Below are 26680 nucleotides of genomic sequence, written 5' to 3'. Positions count from 1 at the left end.
AAAATTTCTGTAAAGGTGAAATCCTACTCTAATGATTTCAACATGTATCCAGGTGAAAGTAGTATTCCGGTAATTGTATGTTATCAAGTGGCTTATTAGAAAATATATTTCAGATTTCCAGTTGTAATGAAGGAGTAAATTAATGTTAATCCTCCTGTTCTGCAAAGTGTTGTGTCTCCACTCTTGGCCTGAAGCAATAAAGAATTAGAGATTGGTGCCCAAAGCGAAAGCAGACAACTGTTTTATTAAAGCAACAGTACACTCTTTAAGGGAGAGTGGAGTTCTGTGAGGTTCTGCGAGGTGGAACCGGCCCCTAGGTTGTTTTGGGGTTGGATATGTGTTGGGTTTTTCTGGACCGGAAAGACCTGTGACTAGCGGTGGGTGGTGCTGAGGGCTCCTTGACTGACATAGGGTAAGATTATGTAACCACTTTCCTACTGTGCATGCCCATTTCCATTATGTGTCTGAAAAGCCCACAAGGGGGGTTTTAACTGCAAAACAAATGTATGTAAAAGGCTGGATAGCTAAAGGTCAAGCTGGGGACACCGTTTCCCTGGACTCTGCATGCACCTCTTAGGGACAGTTTCTCTAGGCTGTTAACATCCTGTTGCAAGGGGAACATGACCCAGTTTTCTTGATCGTAAAGGTGTTTCTTGGGGTGTTCCTTCCACTGCTCATTATCTAGTTTCTACTTCACACTCCTAAAACATTGCTCTGATCATGTTACAAGACAGCACACCCTATGCTTACAATGGTAGTGATCATTTTCTTTCTCAGTACAGTTGTATGCATGCTTCACACACTTCCCTAGGAGTAATGTGTGCTTTGGCTACCGCCTTTGAAAATTGGTGCGCTGACTACTAGCTCTGGTTGATTGTCCAGATCCTTCTACAGTTTTGCCCTAGCTTATTTTTTCAAATTTATGTTATTGTTTCTATACACTTAGACCAATAAGTTAGTCATATATATCCACTGTTTTTCTTGCTTTCCCATACTCCGTTTTCTTGGTACTTTTAAAACCAACTCCTACCTATTGGACTCCTTTGTATCTTTCCTACAGACTTCAAAGTAAATACTATTGTCTTTTTAAAGTCCTAATCATCTGATGACCACCATCCTGGGTATAAGTTGCATTTTACACCTTTCATATGGTCTTTATACTCTACCTTGTGTGAAATTATTTGTGTACTTGCCTTGTAATCTGTTAGATTGTGGTTCCTTTTTGCAGCTTTTCTTTGTGTCATCGGAAAAATGGTATCCATGTAAGCATTGCATAATTTTGAGTCTAATTTGTAATAAATAGAAATTATTAAGGAAGAGGCATCATGGTACTGGGGAAAAGAGTTCTGTCAGGAGAATAGCTACTTTAGCCACTTATGGAGTCTTTGTACAAATCATATCACTTTAATATCCTTAATTTTAAAATGAGAGAGTTGAACATGTAATATATTTTATATCCCTTCTGGTTGTATGATTCTATAAATGTTAAACGAAACTGATCATACATACACTAGTTAAGGCATATTTGAGATGTAGTCAGTTTTTTTTGTTTTTTTTTAAGATTTTATTTATTTGAGAGAGAGCTAGTGTGAGAGTAGGGGGAGGGGCAGAGGGAGAGGAAAAGTGAGAATCCCAGGCAGACTTCTTGCTGAGCAGGGAGCCCCACGAGGGGCTTGATCTCAGAGCCCTGAGATCGTTACCTGAACTGAAATCAAGAGTTGGATGCTTAACCAACTGAACCATGCAGGTGCCCCGAGATGTAGTCAATTTTTTAAAAAAGTTTTTAATTACCTCTAGCATTTAGAAAATTGTATAGCTTCCCTATTTTTATAATATGTATTAATGTTATTACCTACATTAATTGGTCATCTTAAGCATAGTGAATCACATTTTAGGGGCTAAGCTGTTATTTCTGTTATTTAAAAGGTTGGTAAATGTAGGAGTTGGAAACTAAGTAGGGTTTTTATTCATTTATAATCGTGGATACTAATTTGAATGAGACATCTCAATTTATGTCTAAGGAACTTATAAAATTTCTTAGTCTAAGTAGACCTGTAGTATTCTTGCTTGTTAGAAAATTGTATTTAATAAATTAAAAATTGCCTAATTTTATTCATTGACAGTTGACTGCATTCCTCGCTTATTAAAAGGGAAATTGCATAATGTTTTTAGTAGCAGGAGAATTTAAAGTGGAATGATTCTATACATACTGATTGACATATCTAAGCTAAATGTGAAATGTCAGAGCAGTGATAGTTACATGAGGGAAAATGTGGTTGGCAAGGTCTTGATTTACTTTTATTACACTTTATTATATCCTTGCCCCCAAATCCTAAGATGATAGCATATTTAGTCCAAAATCTTCTAAAATTTCACTTCAAGAAATTACATAATTTATATGAGAGCTACATTTCAGGTATCTTTAATAATTTTATCTTGTTATTTTTTACAAAGCTCAACAGAATTGGTATGCTGTAGAAGAAAAGGACAAATAATAGTTTTAATACTTTGCTCTAAGGTTTATTATCTTTATATCCCGAAAATATTTGACAAGTAGTACTTAGTAAGTGTTGTATCTAAGTCTGGTAGAAATCAGATATGTTCTTAAAGATTTTTTCATTTTAGAGATGGTCAGGAAGGCATAATCTATTACACATCTGTTTGTTAATCAAAATGTTTAACTAGAATATATTTTGGGAGTCCACATATATTTCTTCTCTAACATTAATCTGGTGAGATACATATATATATATATATATATATATATATATATATGTGTGTGTGTGTGTGTGTGTGTGTATACATATATGTATATTTTTTTATATAAATAAAGAGTGAAAAATACGTTTTGCTATACAAACTAAGTAGACTTCAGAGTGGCCGTGAAGTTGGTGTTTTCAGGATAAACACAGGGTACTTCTGCTTCCTTCCTGATAAATCCAGGCTATTTAAAAGCTGTCACATTGCCCTGTTGCCATGGATATTGTAATGAGGGAGAAGGAAAAAACTATTCCTAACTTCCTGTCTTATTTCTTGAGATTTGATTTTGATAATTTTAAATGTTTCATTTTTGAAATGCTAGATTATGCTTTGTGGTGAAAAAAGAAGATTTATTATTTTGACACTTTCTAGTTCAGTGTCTGAGGCCTTCTGTAATCTTTCTCTTCAGTCAAAAACTGAGTGTCTTGTCAGCTTTTAGAATATGGCAGTGTCAAGAAGCCACAGCAGTGGACACGATTTCAAAGCCTGTTTGAAATAGGCTCTTTGCCTCTCAATTTATTGGTGATGGCACTGGGCTTAAATGTATATTATCATGGAATAAAATGCAATACCTAGATATATTTTTAGCTTGTGTTTTTTTTTTTTAATATGAGTCTTTCTTTGTTTTAGAGGGCTGCATTAATTTAGAGGATTTTTTAGAGGTTTTTTCCAAACCCTCATAATGGCACTGTATAAGCAAAGATTTTTTTTTATCCCTCAAGTCTGTATTTCTTAGATCTTATAATTCATCTAAGACTAGGAAAATAAATGCTTTATTTCTGTCATTTTACACAAAGATCTGTAAAAACGATTGTAAATGTAAATTAATTTTTAGTTATTAGAAAGTCACTCAGAAATTAAATAGAAAATTAATGTCTTTTTATGGATATTTAAGTTCTAAAAGATTAAATGTTATTCTGGCTAGAATTTTAAGATTTCTTACCTCTGTAGTTTGTTGCTTTGGTGTATCTGTCCTTGAATTTTGTCTTTAGTAGATTTCAAAATAAGAATAATGAGGTTAATTTCTCAAGTTTACATTTATGAATGGAGTATCATCTGAATTCAGTCTTTGTAGCTCTCACTAATGTATATAAGGTAGTACTTGGATTACTATGAATATATAAAAGAATGATACCTAAAATGATCTCTGCCACACATCAGTGTGTCTGTGATACTGCCTCAGCAAGATTTGAAGATAAAGAGATACAACATAGTTTTTAAAGTGATAGACTCTTTTGCCTTTTTAATTTGTGGGGCAACCTGTGAAATGCCAACTCTAAGAGTAATTCATGTCTGAATTGTTGAAATCCATCCGGAATAGCCACCTCTTTTTGGAGTAGTTTGTAAGGTTTAGGGCACAGATGTTCTTCACTCATATTGGTTGATCCACTGTAAGGAGCAAAGGAGCAGGCTGTATTCAGAGCAGTGGTTCTCAACTCATGGCGCTGATAAGAAATATGTGTTATATTATGATCCAGCCTGCATGCGCTCAATGTGTGCACAAATATGCAAAACAATTCATGAATACTTACCTTTACTTTGTAGAGTGCACTGTTTTCTATTTCATTTTTTTAATGCCAAAAAAAAAATTCTCATTGTTACACAAAAATTAGATTTCAAAACTGAGTAGTGGGCCGTGTCTGCAGTTTGGTAAACTATGTTTAGGATATACCCCTTATTCTTCCCTTTAAGTGTTTCTTTACCTTGCACTACTATACGCATATTCTATATTATGTAGTTTTCAGTGGAGATGGTTGATAAACACCTATTTAAACTATGATGTAATTGCAATCTAAAGAAGAGAAACTCTGGGAACCCATATAGATGTGTGACATCTGGAAGGAAAGATATTTTCTAGACTGTTTGCAGTAGTTCTGAGGATGGAAGTGTGGATTACCAGAAGATCTCTTGTTTGTTTGATTTGGCTTTTTCTCTCCTTTCCAAACAATGGGTATTTTCGTACTCGGCAATATTTTAAAAAGTAGTTCTAATTTAGTGCGAAAATAACTCATAAACCAGAATTTGAATTTTTAAAAAGAAGTCATTTTGGCCTGAAGAGATTTCAGATTATTAGAATACAGAAAGTAGATAGGAAGGAATCCCTTACAGGTTTATTCCATGCTGCTTTTGCAGGGAAGAAGTTTCAGTAAAATATGTCAAAGAAAGAATTTTAAATTGAAGGACAGAAAATAAGCTTTGGTTACTCTTTCCCTATTTAGCATATGATATCTGAACCTCAGTTAATTTGCAAAGTGAATGAATTTGGCCAGATTATTTTAAGTTTATTTTCAACTTTAAGGCTTTCTGATTTTAAGTTAAATCAGGGATTAGATTTTTAAATGCCTACCAGGCATAAGACACTTATATGGTAACAGAGTATTACAGACAGTGGTATGAATTGAGATCAATGAAAGCCTCTTTGAGAGAAGCTGCTAGTAGAATCCTGCTCGGAAGTTATTTGAAGTTTGCCTGCTTTGTGGCCACTTATCCTCGGGTTCTTTTGCAGAGTTGAGTGCTTAAACACTCGATACAGATTGTCCAGGAAAAAAGGAAGGAGGGAAGTTCTAGCATTTTAAGTATTTAGTTGGAAAGAATTGATTCAGTGGTTACTATAAACTGTGCTTTCTTTGAAATTATTTTGCTATAAACAAGGTAAGTCTTACCTCTGTTGGAGGTGAAAAATAAAATGTGAAATGGATTATGTTAAACTTCTAAGAATTGTGTATTGTTATAGGCTGATGATTCTGTATTTGAGAAGGTTATTAAAGAATTGATATCTGTGATGGTAGGTTAATTAAATAATATAATAAATAATTTTGATGGAGATAGTGGTGACTAAAAACAAGTTAACAGTAGATGTATGTTCTTAGAAATGATACATCTGTATAGCTAACAAAAATGTACTCATGGAACAACTAAGTTACGAACTTTTCAGGTAGTTATAGAAGAAATGATCTTGTAGGAATGGTTTGAGAAATGAATGTGAGTGAATGAATGTTTTATTTTCTTGGCCTAAGAGAGGTAGGCTGTATATTTAATGGAATGTTATTCAGCTATAAGATAGAATGAAATTTGTGACAACTTGGATGAACTTGGATGAACCTTGAGGGCATTGTGCCAAGAGTAATAAGTCAGACAGAGAAAGGCAACTGCCACATGATCTCACTTGTAAGTATAATCTAAAAAAAAAAAAAAAAAAAGCTCCAAACAAACAAAAACAAATGAAAAAACCAAGATAATGGATACAGAGAACAGATGGGTGGTTGCCAGAGGCAGGGGTGGGGGTGGGCGGTGGGCAAATGGGTGAAGGGAATTAAAAGTACAAACTTCCATTTACAAAAGAAATAATTCCTAGGGGTGTAATGTACAGCATGGTAACTATAGTTAATAATACTGTCTTGTATATTTAAAATTTGCTAAGAGTAGGTCTTAAAAGTTTCACCATTAGAAAAAAAATCCTGTAACTATGTGTGGTGATGTTAACTACACTTACTGTATGGTGATGATTTTACAATGTATACAAATATGGTATCATTATGTAGTACACGTGAAATTAATGTCATGTTATATGCCAATTATATCTACATTAAAAAAGTGAAAAGAGAAGTAGGCTTTCGAGTTGATAATCCAGTGGACGTGTGTCTTTTCATCCTGTCCTACAGAACATTTCTGTATAAGTGAGAAAGAGAAAATTTAGAACGTATAACTGTGACTTGGGTTTCTGAGAACTAGAAGAACATTATATTTAAAAATGTAACTGATCGTGTAGAGTAGACTCAGGAGGAAAACCTATCAAGTAACATTTCATTAGGCTTTTCTTGGTGCAGTGGTGTCTCCCGTGTCAGCAGTGTGGATGAGTGGAGTAACAGCGTGCTCTTGAAGAGTCTGAAGGCCTCTCCGGCCTCTAGTTAACAGGGCACATTAACAGTAGCTAGCAAATAATATGAAATGGAGTTCTTTTAAAAAGTGTAATTTCATATAAAGGACTTAAATAATTAACAATTACGTTAAGTGTATATATTTACTATTTTGGGATCCTGATGTGTAAGGTTTGTCATTTCAAGTTCAGTGATCATGCTTACTTGTTTTTTATACAATAATAAATTCTTTGGGCTTTATTACACTATGCTTCATATATTTCATTATACTATATCAAAATATGCATAATTAATTGGGGCTTAAAAGTCCTGTTCAATTTATTTAAGAAAAATTAATAAATCTGATTATTTACTTTAAAGCTGCAGAAGAAAGAAGATCAGCAGTTGGAGCCCAAAAAAAGTACCAGCCCTAAAAAAGCTGCAGAGCCCACTGTTGATCTTTTAGGACTTGGTAAGTAACAAAAAATACAAGTCACCTTAAGAGTTATAAAATAATTGAAGTCTTCACTTGAAATGAATATAATGGCTTTATCATCAGTATGCCAAAAGATACCTGTTAACTGAATTTGAAAATGGTATGATTAGTGTGCTCAGTTCCCACAAAAGGGAAGTCTTTAATAAGGGAGCTCGTGTCTGTCAGCACTGTCTCCACTGAAATACAAGTAATGAGTTCCTCGGGGAAGGAAGAGATATCAAAGTAATCTTCAGAGGCTTAGTAGACTGACATTTCAACATTTAAAATAAAGAGTGGATTTCTTTTTCTCTTCTCTCCCTCCCTCTCTCGTACCCCCACTTCTCTTTAGTTTTGTTGGGATTCCCTTAGCAAAATAATTATGGGGTAGCCTTATTGTAATATGTGCTGGTTTAAAACAAAATTTAATTTTGGTTAACTGAAGCAATGCGCTTTACACCTAGATCTAGTGGCTAAATTCATTTCATTTGATGACAATAAGAAGTGCTTATTTTAATTTAATGTCATATTTATTCTTATGGCTGACAGATACACGTTGTGTGCCTGGTAAGTAAACAGGCTTCCATTCAAGGAATGTTTATATGTGCTTATCTACAAATACTGTCAGCCCTTTTTATATCTTTCTTCTCTTCCTACAAAAATAGCTTTAAATAAATGGTTATTTTTAGTAGTACTGAACCTTCAGCAGTAATTAATGTAAACTTTTTTTTTTTAGTTTGGAGAAAGATTAACAAAGGAAAAAATGAAAGATACTTAGAGTTGAACTTCATATACTGCTTTTCTAAAAATTGATCTTTTTTCTTATTGAGTATATTGTTTTTGTTTTAAGAATTATAGTTGACTATTTTATTCATTTTTTTAGGAAACTGATATATCATGGAAATATATCCCTGTAGGTAAAAATTTTCTGTGGTGGTGAAAATAAGTAGTATATATAACTGTAATTTTGAAAATAGGGCTTTAGTCCAGGGGTTCTGAAATAATTATGTTGAATTCTAGTCTGTATAATTCCTGTATTTTCTTTTCTGTAAATGAGAGAAAAGAAAAAGAAGACATACTGCCAAGTAAGAAAATATCTTACTCAAGCTATATGAATGTTTGTCTTCACCCTAGCATTTCCTTTCCAGTCTGTGTGTCTGGTTTATTACTTTATAACTTAGAAATGTAAAATATAAACTAGACCAGACTCTTAATCCTGCAGATTCATTGATTTAACAAATACTGATTAAGTGTCTACCATGTTTCCAGGCACCATTGTGGGCACTAGGGAGATAGCTATGAAAGGAAACAGAAGTACCTGACCTTTTGAAGTTTTCATTCTATCTGGGGAAATAGTAAATAACACTTAAGTAAGGTATATTATGGGTCATATACGGTAAGTGCAATAGATAATGTAAAAATGAGTAGTTGTAATTTTAAATAGTGTGGCCAGGGCATGGACGGTGCTCACTGAGTATTGCTGGAGCAAAGACCTGAAGCAGTTGTGGATATCTGGACATGTGGGGCAAGAACATTCTAACCAGAGAGAATAGCAAGCTCAAAGGCTCCTCTGTACGAGCTGCTTATTTGATGTGTGCAAGAACCAACAGGGATGACTGTGTAGCCAGAGTGGAGTGATCTCTGGGGAGAGTCGTGACAGAGGAAGGGAGTGTGCCAGGTGAGGAGAGAGGCGGGTAGATTGTAACAGGACTGTGGATTTTACTCTGAGTGTCCTAGAAATACGTTGGAGAGATCTGAGCAAAAATGTACATGAACTGACTTTCATTTTTAAAGAATTATCGTAGCTACTATGTTAAGAATAAATTGTAGCAAGGCAAGGCTGGAAGCAGGGAGACCAATAAGGAAACTGTTAGAATAATACAGGTGAGAGATGACAGTGGCTTAGAGGCTGTGGTGGCATTGGAGGTTAAAAGAAGTCATCAGGATCTGGATGTATTTTGAAGATGGAGCCAATAGTATTTGCTAACCAGCTGAAATTATAGGATGTTTACCTTCGGGAATGAACCTGTAGAACAGGCAAATCTGCTGATTCAGGACAAGAAGAATTGCTATAGCAGTGTCTTGACTAGCCAGTGGGATGTAGGAGACAAATGGGTGAGTGGCCTTAAACACTCAGCTATTGCTACAGTAATGTTGTGTCGTAATAACCACCAGAGCTCAGCAGCTGACATCAGTACACATTTCTTTCTCTTACTCTCAAGTCTGTGGGTCACCTAGGGCATCTCTGCTAGAACTTCATTTGATGTGTTTCCTACCTTCCAGATGCTTGCTGGGGACTGCTTACCGACTCTTGCGCTGTCACATATCTTGTCTCCATTTTTCAAGATCCTATAAGTGTTTCCCTGTCCTTTGCCCGCCCCCCCCCCCGCCCCCCACTGTCAAGGCCAGTACCACAGATTTTAGGATTTGGTGATGGCACCACCCCTCTTCTGGTATCACTTTCTGTGACAGCTGCCCATGCTACATAGCAAACAACTCCAAAATCTCCTTGGCTTCTGTCAGCTAACGTTTCTTTCTCTCACTCATGGTCTGTGGGTTTTCTGACACAGCTCTCATTTTGACAGTGGGAGAGCTTCAGGGAACAGTGTCTTTAGGGGAGACTGAAGGCTCCTTCAGGACAGGAAGGTGAAGAAAATATTTGAGAAGGTAAGGCTATGTAGGGGACTTGGCTGGTGACTGTCAGTTTTAGATCACATACTGGAAGAGTTCCAAAGGTGGCAGGGATAGGAGCTAAGGTCAGAAAGAGGGATATCTTACTGATGAAGTTTTAGCAGCAGGTTATGGGAGTATCTTACCCAGAGTTGTACAACTCTGCACTCTTGCTGGTTTGTCAACATCTTAAATTCTTTTAAAAAATATTTTCAGACTTTTTTTTGAAAGCTCTCTGAATGAAGCATGACATTTATTGAGTTTGTGAAGGTCTAGGAGACCACAGAGAATCAGAGGTCCCTTCCAGCTCAAAAGAAACAGTGATCCTAAATCAGAATTGATTATTGGTATCTACTTTGGGCAGCAGACTGTTTTTCTGTTGCCCAAGGTAAGCAAGCATACCACTCTCCCCTAAGAGGACTCTGCTTTTCCCCTGTAAATTGAAACATGGTATGGGGTAGGGAGCAGGTGCCCTGAAGTATGATTTATGGTCATGCAAAGGTGACAGTATATCCCCATGTGAATGAGACTGGAATAGGCATTAACTTAAAGCATTTGCAGAAAATACAGAGAAAACCCTCACCATTAGTTTAGTTATATGACCACAGAGGGGCCATGAATCCTAAAGTTTACTGTTTGTATTTGGGATCACTTTTAATCTCATAATAGGGTAATCATTAAGATAATTTTTTAATAATTTGATCTTCCCTTTAAATGGCACTTTGGTGAGCCTATGGTCTTCTTTTCAACCTACTAACTCAGGGTAAACCTGTGTTCTTCAGCTCACTTTTCCTGATCTACCCCCCATCCCAAAATCAAACATAAAATGCTTTCGATATACTTTTTAGCAAGGGCCAGCAAGATTTTTATGAAAAGGGCCAAATACTTTGGTTTTGCAAGGTACATGGTGTCTGCAACTACTTAACTCTCCCGTTATAATATGCAAGTAGCTATAAGCACATACATAAGCAATTGAGCATGGCTGTGTTCCAGAAATATTTAAAAATAGGCAGTACACTGTAGTTTGCTGACCTCTGCCTTATGCTCCTGATTGTACCTGTAAGAACTGCTTCATATTTAGGTCTTAATTAGAGTTTGAAGCCTGTACAAATATGATTTATTCAGTGCTTTGCTCTCTAATACCAGAAATGGGGGCAGATACTTGATCATTACTTGCCCTCTAATCTTGGAAATAACCTAATGTCTTAGGGTTCCTCTTCACTAAGGGCCAGACTGAAAACCCCTGAATCAGACTCCAGATTCAGACACATCTTGACTTGAATGTATACCTCCTATGTTAGAAGAGAAATGAAATCAGTTTCTAGGGCATGTGGGGCTGGTGTTCTTCATGGTCCCTACCTGTGTAGTTATTCTAGCACTGGGCTCTTATGCTGTTATGGTAGTCTCCATTTTTTCTTGATTGCTGCTTAGTTTTTGCATGATAAAAACTGACAGCTTAGCAGTTGGTTAGGATAATCCTCCCAGACTAATACTTTGATCCAGTAGTGCTTTTTGCTTTTTCTCTTTTCTTTTTCTTCCTTCCTTCCTTCCTTCCTTCCTTCCTTCCTTCCTTCCTTCCTTCCTTTCTTTCTCTTTCTTTCTTTCTTTCTTTCTTTCTTTCTTTCTTTCTTTCTTTCTTTCTTTCTTTCTTTCTTTTTCTTTCTTTCCTTTTTTTTTTTTTTGTAGAAAACCCCATCTAGAATTGCTTCAGGGCTGAGCAAATGCTCTAAGCATAAGGCTTGAGAAGAATCATAAATTGCTGGTGTTAAACGTGACCTTACAGGTTTCAGTTCAATATTCCACCAAAGCTAGAAAGCCCTCCTGCAGGATTTCTGTCTTGTGGTCGTCCATTCACTGCACGCACACTGCAGAGTAACCTGGCCCCTTGCCAAGAGGCTTTGACCAGCAGTCCTGTAGGGCACAGAAGGTGTGTGTGGCTGCGAAGGTGTCTGAGCTGATCAGATCCTCAGTCCTCTAAAAGGCATCGTGCAAAAAATTGATATGATCTTGGTAATGAAAATCTAGCCCAGGGTGTATTCAACTGCTTAAATAAAGTCGTTCTTATGCTTACTCACTTTAATCTAGGGAAATTTCTGCCTAAACATTTCTTAAGCTCTATTTTAAATTTTAAATACTGAACTCTATAGAGGAGTAGGTAGAGGTTCCTGCAGTTTTTTCTTAATTCAAAAGCTCAAAGGCACATACACCTTTGGGCAAGTTTTCAAGTTTTCTCATTCATGTTTGTATTTCAAGAAATAAAAGCTTTAACTTACCATGATGGCCGAGTTCAAATGCATTGACAATGCTAGTTAAATGCAGTTACCAGTAATATAACCTACTGAGAGAGATGAATACATTACTCTTTTTTTCTCTAAGTTTTTTGTTTTTAAAAGGTTTTTTGGACAGAAACAAACTAAAGGATAAAACCCCCACAGAAAGCACTCTACTTACTTTTAAAGCAGAACATTCCTACAGAGAAACTTCTGTTTTTCAAAGTGGATATGCTGTAGACGGAAACAAGTTCGGGAATGAGCGGACTAAATGCCAGACACAGCAGCAGTGGCCCTGGAAAACCATCGGTGTGCTGTGAGCTGGGCACTGAGCAGATCAGGAGGATGATTGTGTCGTTAGCTACACACCCCGTTTTTCCAAGGAGAGGGGCAAAGAGAAGGAATACTCTAGCATAAGTGCCCTAAGTAATTTTGTAGTCTGTTTTGTTTTTCCGATACAGTTTGAAACCTAATGAAAGCTTGCATTGTTTCTGCTCAGAAGAGTATGTTCAATGAATTATTGTAGAATATTATATTACCCTATCAAAAAGGAGGAAAGCAAATGGAGGTAGATGAACATACTGATGTGAGAGAACTGGCAATAAGCAGATCTTTGCAAGTGGTCCTGAGTCCATGCTGGGGAGAAGTGAAGGGTAAATCACCTGAAGCTGGTTGAACTATCATTATTTCCATTTTACAGATGAAGAAACTGAGGCACAGAGAGGTTAAGTTGCCCAAAGTCACCTAGCTAGTAGATTACAAAGCCAAGCCCATGTTCTTAACTATTACACTGTGTTGAAAGCTGTGACACAAAATAAAACTCTAAGACTGCGGGTGACCTTGTGCCACACAAAACAGACAATGGCTTCATTTCTCAAATTGATAGCTGGTGGCATTGTGTCATAAGAACAGCACTGGATTTAGAGGCAGTAACCCATAGTTTGTGTGGGCTCTACTGTTTTCATCTGGGAAATGGAAATAAGAACCCCTCTGTGGTTGATATCCGAATCTAAATGAATAAATAAATGTGAGGCATACAGCACAGGAACTTGCACACAGGGCTGGGTATCGGGTCAGAGGAGATGAGTAGGAGATGATAGCTCAGGCCTCCGAAGTGAGGTGCAGAAGAGGGATTCAAATTATGCTGTATAACTAAGACTCCTCTAGACTGTTGTCACACAGCATGGTCTTTGGCTGATGGAGGATTTGTAGCTCCCTTAAAAGCGCTGAAGAAATCAGGTGGCCTCAGAGAAATCTAGTCTGTCACCATGTTTTAAACATTTAGAAAGAAATTTATTTTATACAATTTGGTTTTATATTTATATATTTCTTGTCTTCTGAGGCTATAAAATGGTACAGAAATATATATTTAAACAGTCAGTTCTACGACATTTACTCCTTAAAGCACTTCTCAGCAGTCTCAGACAGCAGCTCTAAATCGATGTGGGTGCGCCTCCTGAAAGGTGGACAGCGCCGCAGGGCTTGCTGCACGGCACTGTCGTACCCCTTCATAAAGGGGTCCCTTCCTCCAGAGCTGGCCAGAGTGCGGGGATGGGCAGCATGGAGGGGCTCAAAAGGGAAAGCAAATAGAGCAAGAGGATTAAGGTCATCTTTTAAGGCTACTTCAGTCATTTTAGTAAAGTAGCCTAAATACTACTCTTTTAGCAATAAGAAAATTAACTAAAAAATAAAAATAAATAGCTTCATTTAACTCTCAGGCACCTGTTTTTTTTTTAAAAAAAAACATTTGAAAACAATTTGAAGCTTGAAAATTTTAATATGCTTCAAATGGACATTCGTGACTTGAATTTACAAAGTAACACACATGGGAGTTTATTTCATTCCATAAAGCAATTCATGTGTTTTAATACAAAGGAATTCCAAATAACACTTTTATTAAGGAAAGTGTTTTAGATGGTTTCTTTTTCTTTTTTTTTTAAAAATTTTTTAATTATATTATGTTAAGTCACCATACAGATGGTTTCTTATGTAGAAAATAAAAAGGGTTCTTTGAGTAACATGAAAATTTATAAAGCTTTAAGAAGGAGTTTTGCCATGAAGGAAAATGTTACTGCATCTCATGGAAGCAGCCTTTTTTAAGCAGTACTGTTTGCACTTAAACTCATTCCTTCGTAGGATGATGCCTCAGTAGTTACTGATGAAGAATTAGACTTGGCAGTTTTCACTGTAGCAAGGGTGTACTCAAGGCTGAATGTTCATGCTCAGTCAAAAACGGTAATGAAAAACATAGCATCCATTTACTTATCATATTCTTATCTGCCTTAAACTAGATTAGTAATACATAAAATCTCATGTTGCTCTTTGACATTTTTTATTATTTGTGCAAATAGATTATGACCAGCTCTAATGCATCTGACATTCAAGTAAAGGATGAATTCAATTAATATTTATTGAGCGCCAGCAGAGTTCATGGAACTCTAGTAAATACCAGAAAATGCAGCTTTTGTGTGTGTATAGTAATACAAGTTGGGGATGAGGTTGCCGTCTGGAAACTGGAAGATAGAGAATTATTGCTGAGGGAAGAGTGGGATTATATAAGAGAATTTGTTGAGAGAAATCAGTTTGAAATATGGAATAATGCTAAAATCCCCAACTTAAATTTTATTTTCCGCAATTCAAAGGTTAATTTTCTTGCTGCTGCTGGTCAGAGGAGGAACAAATAAGTTTTTTGTTTGTTTTTCCTATGGAAATTTATTTCAAGTAAGACCTAATGTGTTTATGGAAGTCATCTTCAGATAGCCAACTATTCGGGTGAACATAGCTCCTAGTGCCTTACCCTTCTAAGGCATCTTATGACTTAAAACCCGCCTGCATCTTATTGAGCAAACAGCTTTGGAGTACTGCCTGTCAGGTGTTGTGACGGCACAGTTGGAACAGATCTGTAGGTGAGGAGAGTAAGAGGTACTTCTGGCTCACAAGGCGGTTGGTGGAGGAGACTGGCCTATGTGTGACTAGTCGTGTGTGGTGCTATGGCAGCAGGGATACACTGGCCCATGGACAGAGTGACTCTGGAGGACGTATTTCTGGTTTGGAGAGCTAATTCTAACTTCATTGTCATTGGTGAACTGGAGAGAGGAAGCCCCGGGATAGGGCTTTGTGTCAAGCATCAAATTAAGGAGGTGGCTTACTCTCTTTCTGGTGAGAGGACAGGAGGGCATGAACAAGGGCTCTGGGCTATAAACACAGTGCCAGGGTACAGTAATGAGGCCTGTGGCGTATTGGGGCTGCCTGTCAATCTAAGTATGTTCAGATGCCATTAAAAACTAAAAATGGTGGGCACCTGGGTGGCTTAGTCAGTTAAGTGCCCAACTCTTGATTTTGGCTCAGGTTGGGATCTTGGGGTCATGAGATGGAGCCCCAATCTGGCTCCGTGCTCAGTGCAGAGTCTGCTTGTCCCTCTCCTTCTGCTCCTTCCCCCACTCTGCCTCTCTCTCTCTCTCTCTCTCTCTCAAATATATAAATAAATAAATAAAATCTTTTTCAAAAACCCTAAAAATGAAAATATTGAGGTACTTGGGAAGGCTGCTGTTTGCAGCCCCTGGATTTGGGGTGGAAACGTCAGTAGGCCTGGCTGACCAGATGTGGGTGATGGGTCTATAAAGTGGTGTTGAGTCTTCTGGATTTGGGTCATTAATTCCCTTAGACGGGAGCTCAGGCCAGGTACTGTGCCTGGGTGGGGTGGTAGTAAAGCCAGCCCCACCCTCCACACGGTTTTATTAGGCACATAGGGCAACTGCCACTTAACTGTTTTAACCCTAGATGGGGAAGGGACACCTGTTTCTACTTCGGTGCTCCAAGAAAAAACTTCTCAAACTGGTTATGGCAGTTGAGTTTTCTAGGTGCACCACCAGACTTCTGTTGAAATCCTAGACTTAATGTATAAAATTCTCTTGAGGTGATGTGATTAAACTCAGATACTTTATATAAGGCATTGATGAAAGTACCTGGCAATAGAATTTTAAAAAAATATTAGTGTTAAAAATTTGTTATTAAAATGCAAAGTATTGTATTTTTATTTCCTTTGATTTACAAATCATCATTCAGAGGCACTTGGAATGAACCAAAAAGAAGACACTAAATACTGTCTTACTATTTTGTTTTGTTTTGTTTTTTTACCTTTACTCTTTTGGATTATTGTGTTAGATGATTTCTGGTATAGCCACAGTTAACAGAATCAGCAGTCTTATTCACCGTATTGAGGATTTCTAGATGACAGAGACTGGCCTTCATGACTTTGTCATATTTGAAATGTTACCTTCTTTCTAGGCATCTATCAGTGTCATGATGCAAAGTAGGCTAGTAAATGCATGCTGGGCATGCCTTATGTTCATGTGAGATGTAGCACTGATTTTAGCAACTTTTTTTTCTTTAGCTCAAAACATTTTAACATTTCCTAGTAAATGTATGGTATTTGTGTAATTTAAAACAGTCGTCTACAAACTCAGTTTTCAGATAATACACTGGTTTGAAACCTTAAGGTAACGTTGAAAGAAAATAGTTACCCACAAGCAGCTAACTGTAGGCTTGATCCCTTGCCTTTAAGATTGAAATTCCTTCTTCATTTTGCTGCATTGTCCTAATTTCTTCAGTTTGCTCATTGCCTTTTCAAGGGGTCCTTTGTGCTTCATTATCGTTCTTTATGATGTTGTCCCCAGCTAAATTTCTTCCATTCGCCTTAGGCTTTTCTTGTACTCTGGATCTCCCATTATTTTTATTGTCCACCAACTACTGTTTCTGCATACTGATTAAAGGGGGCTGCTCCCTCCTCCTGCTGCTGGCTGCTCCCACCACCATTCTGTAGCTGAGGAAGGAACACAACAGTCACTCCGAGATGCATGTCTGTGGTGAATTCTGATTAGTTTGCACAGACATCCACTTCTCTGTTGCTTTTGTGGCCTCTGAGCTTTTATTCAGTCAGCAAAGACTGCTATTAGTGGACCCTTGATCAAAAGGATTCATTGAACTCACTGTGATATGTAAATACTCTCTTGACCCAGGACTGACTGTACCCCACACTTGCTTCCCTCAGCCCAGTTTGCTCATTGATGACCACATCCACCTGTGTCCTTCCCTATAAATTGAGAAGCTACTAGGCTTGGTAGGACAGTGGAGTGCAGAGATGAAGAGGAACTGCGCATGTGGTGCTGAATGGATTTTATGTGTCACTGCTGCTCTTAGTGAAAATAATTATAAACTATTTAAAAGTTGATTTTTAAATTTCAGAATTTGAAGTGACGTCTTTGTAATTAGGTACAGTTTTAATTACATGCCTTCTGATGAAATGTGGTTTAAAGTAAAGAGCACTCACTAGCCTAGGGGTCGGAAGACTCCGTTCTAGTGCAGATTTTGCTGCTTAACTAGGGAAGTGACATTGAACAAGTCTTTTAATCTATTGGTGCCCTGGTTTCTGTAACTGGAGATAATGGAAAGAGATTCCTTTCCCGTCTTTCGTAGAGACAAAAATGATAACATGTAAATATTCTTTAAAAATGTCCAGGAATATGACGTTTATAATGATGATAATGACAGTCTACTGTCCTTTTTAAATACTGAAAATAAAAAACACAACCTTCAAAAGAAATTGAAACAATCCTTTTTAAAGAAGGCTAAACAGCAGGCCAAGGTAGTAAGTCAAATTCACAAACATTAAAACCCATTGGGAAAACACATTGGGAACTTGTATTTACTGATTATGCAAGGCTGAGAAGTTTGCTTAGGTTAAGGGTTTATTTTTCAACAATTCTGTGAATGCTTAGGTTTGTAGTAACAAGAAAAATTGATGGGGTAAAATCCATCAAAACCACACTAAGATACCACCTTATGCTAATTAGAATGGCAAAAATTGACAAGGCAAGAAACAACAATTGCTAGAGAGGATGTGGAGAAAGGGGATCCCTTCTACATTGTTGGTGGGAATGTACACCATTGTGTTGGTACAATGGCTGTTGGTACAGCCACTCTGGAAAGCAGTGTGGAGGTCCCTTAAAAAGTTAAAAATTGGGCTACCCTATGACCCAGCCATTGCACTCCTGGGTATTTACCCCAAAGATACAGACGTAGTGAAGAGAAGGGCCATATGCACCCCAATGTTCATAGCAGCATTGTCCACAATAGCCAAATCATGGAAGGAACCGAGATGCCCTTCAACAGATGACTGGATTAAGAAGTTGTGGTCCATATATACAATGGAATATTAATTACTCAGCTATCAGAAAAAATGATTTCTCAACATTTGCTGCAACATGGACGGCACTGGAGGAGATAATGCTAAGTGAAATAAGTCAAGCAGAGAAAGACAACTATCATATGATTTCTCTCATCTATGGAACATAAGAACTAGGAAGATCAGTAGGGGAAGAAAGGGATAAAGAAGGGCGGGTAATCAGAAGGGGGAATGAAGCATGAGAGACTATAGACTATGAGAAACAAACTGAGGGCTTCAGAGGGGAAAGGGGTGGGGAAACGGGTTAAGCTGGTGATGGGTAGTAAGGAGGGCACGTATTGCATGGTGCACTGGGTGTTGTATGCAACTAATGAATCATTGAACTTTACATCAGAAACCAGGGATGTACTGTATGGTGACTAACATAATAAGAAAACATTTTTAAAAAATCCATCATATTTAGGGGATTACATGGGGAGAAAACTGGGGTAGAGAGAAAAGACAGGTGCATTATAGATAGATGTGAAAGCAGAGAAGAGTCACCATGTCTGTCATGAAGCTGGATTGGAAACCTTGTTCAGACCTGAGAGAAAGTTCCTTATCTTAGGTTTTTAGAGTTAAAACAGTATCTTCCTTAATCACTTGGGAACACTGGCAACCTTGCCATAAAGATCACTGTTCCTAAGGAGATGCTTCATCTGTCTCACCCTAAAGGATTTCAGAGTTCCTTGGACTTATTATTAGGAGTTGACTTTCAAGGCAACTCCACTATGGTGGGTGGAGTTTGTGTGGATTGCCTTTCTGAGATTTCAAAAGGTCAGATTTTAAATGCAAATGTATTTTTAATGGAATGAGAAAATGAAGCTGTTTACACTGGTAGAACATGAAATCATGTGAAGGAAGTGAGCTGTGTAGGCTTTCATTAAGGACTCTGGATATTTACTGTTTCTGTGATGGTGAAAGTCTGGAAACTACCTACATGTCCAGTAGTAAAGGACTGAATAAGTTCTCTGAAGCCCATGCATATAGAATGCAGTCCAGCCTCACCACACAGACACAGTTTTAGCTAAAGAAATGGACTTTTCTATATACATTGTCTTAAGCATATTTTAAAGCATTTGTTTATAAGCATAGAAAATGTAGGGACTTTTTGTATTGTGGTAAAATACACAATGTACAACTTACCATTTTAGCCATTCTTAAGTGTACAGTTTAGTGGCATTAAGTACATTCATTCACATTATTGTGCAACCATTACACATCCATGGTAAGGAACTTTTAGTTTATTGACTTTTGCATGGTTTGTATCTTTTACAAGAATGTGTTGATTCTATAGTAAAAATTGATTTAGATTATAATCCAAGGATTTGCTCTAGCTCTGTGACCGTGGACAAGTTTAATGTTTTTGTCATCTGCAAATGAGGATAATTAATTGTACCTCTCTTTAGCATCATTGTAAAGACTAAAGAAGTGCATATATGTGTCTATGTATTTGTATTTTTTTTAGACTGGCACAAAACAAGCACTATATTGAGTGTTGGCTGTTATTTTTATTAGTCACATATGTGATCCTTAGGGTGTGAAGGGTAAAATAAGACTTCAGAAACCAAAAAAAGTACTGCATCTTGTTTTATAGTTTAGATAATGTACTACTAGATACTGAGTAGAATTTGGATTTGAAAGTATAAATATTCTTAATGAAGCACAGTGTACTACTTAGAATAGACATAAATTTCTGAAAGATGTACAGTTTATAAAAATATGGACATAGATCATTTGCCTGGAGTAGGTGAACCTCTTGGTTCTCACACAGTGTACCCTGGGCCCACTGGTGTCCTCTAAACTAGATTGACGTGATCTGTGATAAAAATAACATTTTCTCTATCCACCAAAAAATAAAAGATAATATTTTCTCATGTGTAAGGTATTTTTTTTTGTAAATTTGTCCTAATTGTGTTTGCTATTACTTGAAGAAGCAAAAAGTTTTAACTGAAAAACTGGAAATACATAGTTTATACCCAACTTGTCAGGTTTTTGCTTTTTTAAACCTTTGTTCCTCTTGGTCATAGTTTGTTTTACAGGACATGTGCTTGTTTTTGTAAATTTAAATTGCATATGTAAAACATAGTTATATTTTCTGCTAATAAAATGCTTCCTTATTCATGTTATAGAATTAAACATGTCTGTTTGGCAAGGTTGTTTCCCTGTCCCCAACTCTGCAGCTTATGGGCACCACTGGCTCACATGTCCTTGTCATTTGAGTTTCTTTACTGAGCTGTTGTAGATAGCATATAGAAGATGTTCCTTTAATTATGTTTTTAATCTAAAATATCTTGTCCTTTTAAATATTTTATTTCTGGTTCGTATTCACATGATGTAAATGGAATGCGGAGTGGACTGGGAAACATGAACTAGCTCTTTCAGAAGGTCTCACTTTAAAAAAACTAATGTTGCCATTTGTGGTTGGAAGTGGGAAAAAAAATGCTTTCATGAGTCATATTTAATTCTTTTATGTCCTAGTTGTGTCTTAGCTTAAAATCCTATATAATTTAGTAATAGTCTGGGCATTGTTTTACTGCTCACCTTTAAATTGTCTATAGTGCTTAACAGAGATAGAACATACATACACATATATAGGAAACACACATTTTTGTGGTTCTGATAATGTGATATCACTGAAAATGACTAAAAATATTTGCAGTTGATCTCTTTCAAATTAATCTTTTGTGAGTTTTACAGTCTTTTCTAAATTAAGTAGTAAAAAATACTTGATTGTGACCCATTTATTCATTGAAATTAATGATAATCTGTGATTCACTGAAGCTTAAACAAGGAAATAAAATATACCAGTTTTTATAGTTATATTTCAAAAAAGAGAAGAAACCTGTGAGTTTCTGTGGGTTATGGCAGAAATACCCAGTATGTGGTAGACCTTCCACTAAATTTGCCAAATATTTGAGGCCTGCTCTGTGCAAGACATCCCACTGAATGTTGAAGAAATTTTGAAAGATGGCTGATTAACCTTTGAGGAGTGTGTAGTATATCAAAGAGAAATCAAATGAAATTGTAAATTGTTAAATTAGAAGGTCAGTTAGGATGTAAGTCCCAAGAGATTGGAGTTGGGGTACTCTGAACTGTTACTTGGTTGTGGCCACAGTAACCCGTGTGAGGTGTCCCGTTCCCTGGACTGTGCTTGCGAACTCTCCACTCCAGCCCACTCCAAGTCCCACCCCTTACATTTTATAATCTGCACTAATGTAAAAAGGAGATATAAAATTTTTTGAATGGGAGAATAAGTAGGAAGCTGATACAGGGTGTCGTCACTCTATCAGAGTTCCTTCCCCGGTACAGTTCAGTGGCTTGGTACTGCTGTCACTGAAGGTGGCCATGCTCAAATAAAAAAGGGTTTATTTCAGAGTTTTATGGATATTTCCTATAGAATCAGTTTACATAGTATATGTTTATTCTTTCTTTCTATTCAGTTTTTTCCCTTGTAACTTTGAAAATTCAACATTTCAGACATTTTAAATCCTCAAAATTTATTTCCAGCGCAGGTGAACACGATGTGAAGTGATGTGCGTGCTACACACGTGCAGCATGTACACATTTATGGGGAGACATATTTGTAAGAACATGGTACCAAATGCCATTTAGCCAGTTATCTCAAGAGTGTCTGTCTCATAACGTTATGGGGGTTAAGTGAGTTAATGTATGTACTCAGAACAGTACCTGGCACATAAGGAAGCCTCAGGATGCAGAATAACATGAATAATGTAATACCAGTTGTTAAAACGGGGTTTGGATATATTATACCTAGAAACCGGTAAGTAAAGAATCTTTTTGGGAGAATAAACAAAACTGGAATTAGTTTCTTTGGGAAAGAGGAGAGAGCCTGGGGTACAAGGGGGACATATATTTTGTTGTCAACTTTGGAACTGTTTTTTTAAACCATATATTAATTTTTTAAATAGTGCCATGTTGCAAGTAATTTAAGAGAATCTACTTTAGGATGAGAATCTGTATTCTTTGCAGATGGCCCTGCTGAGGCACCAGTGACCAATGGGAACGCAGCCACGGTGCCATCCCTGAATGATGATCTAGACATCTTTGGACCAATGATTTCTAATCCTTTACCTGCAACTGTCATACCCCCAGCTCAGGTATGTAGTAAGAATATGGTTTTAAATGATCACTGCTTACTTCCTTTTTGAAAAGTCTTGAAATTTCAATTTTGAAAGAATTATCTCTGAGCAGTCTCTGATTTGAAAGCTTTGTTCTTGAGGCCAGGGGTTGGTGAATTAAGCCTGCGGCTCATTTTTGCAAATAAAGCTTTATTGAAACAGCCATTCCATTTGTTTATATATTGTCTGTGGCTGCTTTCACACTGCAAAAGCAAGTTGAACAGTTGCAACAGACACTGTTAGACCCACAAGGCCTAAATATTCACTGTTTAAAGTTTGCTGACTCTTGCTTTAGGCAAACAGTGGTGTTTAGAGTGAACCAGTGGGAAAACTCAGACTATTTCAACCTTGCCTGAGATTAACAAGGTCACTTCAGAAGTTTTACAGCCATGGGTATTTAAATATTGATTACAAGCCAGTAGTTCTTTTTTTATGCTCTATTGAGCCATTCCCAAGATAGTGTTTAGTTCTGGCTGCAGGAACACCAAGAATAAGAAATTCTAGCAAATTCAGTACTCACATTATTTTTTATGAAGAGTAGTTGTTTTAAGTTAGTCTTAAAACCTTTTTTTTAAAATTGAAGTATAATGGACACACGATGTTTTTACTTTTTAAAATGATTTTTAAAAAATTATTTAGAACGGTATTAATGATCAGGATATTTTTTTACATACTGATGGTAAAGAAATTTTGAATTGTGTTCTTTACATGGAATTTTTTTTGGCCTTCATTTTTTTAAATTGTAAATTGTTTAATACTTTAAATATTTTTTCTGCTTTCTTGAGGTATAACTGACAAATAAAATGGTAAATACTTAGTGTATATTCGATGCCCACCATCAAATTAACACTTCCATCACCTCACGTATTTACTTTTGTATGTGAGAACACTTTAGCTCTCTCTTCACAAATTTCAGTTAGCGCAATACAGTACAGTCAACTCTCACATTTGTAGGTCCTCAGACCTTATTCATTTTATAACTGAGTTTGTACCAACCTCCGTGTATTTCCTCCACTCCTGAGCCCTGGTAACCACCATTTTGTTTTCTATGAATTCAACTTTTTTTTTTTTTTTTTAAATTTTGATTCCACATACAAGTGATCCCATGAAGTATTTAGCTTTCTTTAAGGTGAATATATGAACTTTTTAGGGATATAGGTTACTCTTAAGCATACAGCTTTAAGATTCTATTTTAAATTTATACTTTATAAATGAACAGTTTCAGTACAGCATAATTTTTGAGGTAAAATATTTCCCTTTCCTCTAGAAAAATGGAGCCAAATGTATGTTGTTTGGGTGCAAAGTTTTAATAAGCATCTATGTCTTACTAAAAAGATTAATTGCTTATATTTTTATTACACATATATTTTGTTATTATGATAGTCATTGTACAATTACCAATAGAATTGAGCAAATAAATTTCTGAGGAATTAGTTTTATCAAAATTGTCTGCAGCACTAATGTTTATTTTCAGAAACGATTGCTTTATTTTATGACTTTGCTACTTCTCCCCTTTTAAAAAGAGGAAGTGTTTGTTACTACTGTTGTTTCATTAAGCACCTTGTGAATTTGTGCAGGCAGGGTATTCATGTGGTAATAAAAATTGTCTAATGCTAATGTGGCTTCAAAAAGAAGCATTTAGAATATTTGACAATCTGAGCATGAAAAGCAGTTTCTTTTGGTCTAGCATTCTAGTGAGGCTGTTTTATCTGCTAGACTTCTTTCGATTCCACTGGACTATGAGAGTTGCTTTGCAGCGGCTTGGAGAGTTAGACCCACATCTGAGGCTTCCGTGTACCACTTCATGTGTTCTGTTCAGTATCAAAGCAAGTAGGACAACGCAGACTTCGTTTAACTCTTAAGTAGCACCATGACCAGCAATGTGGGGTGTAGCTCCTGCCTTTATGAGGGGCTGGTCTGACCTTCGTGCTTTGTGCTTTCTGCATCAATAACTAAGAGTAACAGGACTGAGTTTTTAAATCACATCTAATTCTTTTTTTGGAGCATTGTTTTTGGACCAAAATTGTGCCAATTGTATTGAGCCCTATAAAATATTTGGGGAACAAAATTATCTTTCATTTGAACTACATGTAAAGGTTAAAACCCAGACATGTTTTCAAAATAACGTCTTTCAAAATGGGGAGGGGGAAAGGCAGGTTAAAGTACACATTTTATACATACACTCCAGCTATGTAACTTACTAATTTTGGTGGGTTTCTATTATGTAAAACTGATTGGACAGAAATAGGAAGTACTCTGAACCCCTATCATTCTTTCAGTGCTGACTTTATGAATAAAGTTTTTAAAAAAGATTTCCTACTCGGGCGCCTGGGTGGCTCAGCCGGTTAAGTGTCTGACCTGGGTTCAGGTCATGATCTCAGGGTCCTGGGATCACTTGGCTGTGTAGTCTTCTGAAGAAGGTTAGATATAGTCAGCTAACCAGCATGCACATGTCTATTGGGGGTTCAGAGGGAATCATTCCAGAGTCCCCAAAGGTGACTTGCAGCAGCCATCCCTTTCCTTCTATCTATAATATGCATATACCAACAGTATCTAGACCTGCACGAGTGCTGTGCCTTCTCCTTGGATCAGCCCTAGGATCCCGACAGCCAGAGAATCTTTGGTTAGGGATCCTGCAGTGTCCTGAAGTATAAATTGACAGGCAAATGTTCCTCTTTGATCCTGGAGTTGTATGGCTATCAAATGGAGCACGAAAAAATAATAATAAATAGACATGTGAGTGCTTACTCATCATGCTATTTGGTTTGGCTCTTTGTAGACTGTGACGGTGTTGAGGTAGATGTTCCATTGTACCCTCATCAGAAGAACTACACGTGTTTAGAGCATGTGCATATTATACTGCTCTAGGATGAGGCTGTGGTTTCGTTTTCCGCAGTTTCACTTGCCCACAGTTCGGAAGCAGATGATCTTCCTTCTGATGTATCGCCAGGTGATCAGTAGTAGCTTAACACTCGGCACAGTGCCTCACTTGTCATTCAGCTCACTTCATCTTATCACATAGGCATTTTATCATCTCACATCATCACAAGAAGGGTGAGTACAGTGTTATTTTGAGAGAGACCACATTCACATAACTTTTATTACAGTATATTGTTATTACTGTTCTACTTTATAGTTGTTAATCTCTTACTGTGCCTAACTTATAAATTAAATAAAAAGTATGGATGTATAGGGAAAAAACATAGTGTATATATAGTATATATAGGTTTTGGTACTTTCTGTGGTTTCAGGCATCCACGGGATACTTGGAATGTATCTTGGAAGGGGTGGGAAGGGGGGAACTGCTGTAATAGGTTTCCCAGCTATTTTGGAGTTTCTTGTAGTTACATCTCTTCCACAGGGAGTGGAGCTCAGGGTTTTGAGCAGGTTCTTAGATTGAACAGAAACTAAACATGATGAAAAGATTAGCGAGATGGTTGCTTCATTACCTGACAACAGTAAACACTGTGTGCTTAACCCTGCCACAGAGCACTTCTTGTGGTCATCTAGCAACTCTGTAAGGTAGGAAGTCTTATCCCCAAGTTTAGAGAAGAGAGACAATGGCGATTAAGTGCCAATCTAAGGGTACATTGTTTTCTCTAGTAAGCAGTGGAACCAGAGTTCTAGTCCTGGCAGCTGGCTCCAGAGCTCTTGCTCTGAGCCTCTGTGAGCTTCTGTTGCATCACTGGCGGTTCAGATAATACTTTATTCAAGCACATTATTATAGTTGGTATTCCATTATGTCCGATTTTTTATACATTTCAGATCTTTGGCAAAATTAAGTGGCTTTTCTAGCTCAAAATTCTTAATTTGTCATAATAGATTCAACATACTGATCTGCTTGAATTTGTGAATACAATGCTTGGATTGTAATTTAGTGCTAGGGTTTTTAGCCAAGCTATTCAATGTTTGAATTTTTTAAAAAATAAGGCAAAATATGCATGATCTTTAACTTGTACCTACTACTCTCACCTCATAGTATAGTTTGAGAAGACTCTTGGCCAGTTTTTACTGTTCTTAGAATTCTTTGAAACTCTTCTTATCTAAAACAATTTCATGTAAACAAATGTGATTGAATATTTAATGACTAGAGATTATACAATCACAGCTATAACTTCACTTTAATCTGTGTGCAGATATAGATTAAGTGAAATTTTTTTTTGTATTAAGTATCTACGTGTTAATTTGTATTTGTGTTCCTTTGCCCCTTGCCCAAAAGTGGGATTGAAGATGTGGTTGAGAGTATAGGTGTTTGAAGTTTTGCTGTGCTTCATTTCTGGATAGAC

The 26680-nt window shown here is 36.8% G+C and overlaps 1 protein-coding gene across 4 annotated transcripts in view; it reads left to right on the top strand.

The window, feature by feature from the left end:
- Positions 1-26680, top strand: part of SMAP1 (small ArfGAP 1) — a 167012-nt gene that overhangs the window by 135430 nt on the left and 4902 nt on the right. For all 4 annotated transcript variants that reach the window (XM_087856968.1, XM_087856967.1, XM_045803361.2 and 1 more), the window contains 2 exons: positions 6999-7089; positions 22246-22373. In XM_087856968.1, coding sequence (XP_087713094.1) covers positions 6999-7089; positions 22246-22373 — 219 coding nt within the window. The remainder of the gene's footprint in view (positions 1-6998; positions 7090-22245; positions 22374-26680) is intronic.

The sequence above is a fragment of the Ursus americanus genome, chromosome 29 (genome assembly GCF_024610735.1).
Source record: "Ursus americanus isolate L20-20 chromosome 29, mUrsAme1.1.p, whole genome shotgun sequence".
NCBI lineage: Eukaryota > Metazoa > Chordata > Mammalia > Carnivora > Ursidae > Ursus > Ursus americanus.
Note: the sequence above shows the minus strand (reverse complement) of the source record. Positions and strands in the feature narration are given on the sequence as shown.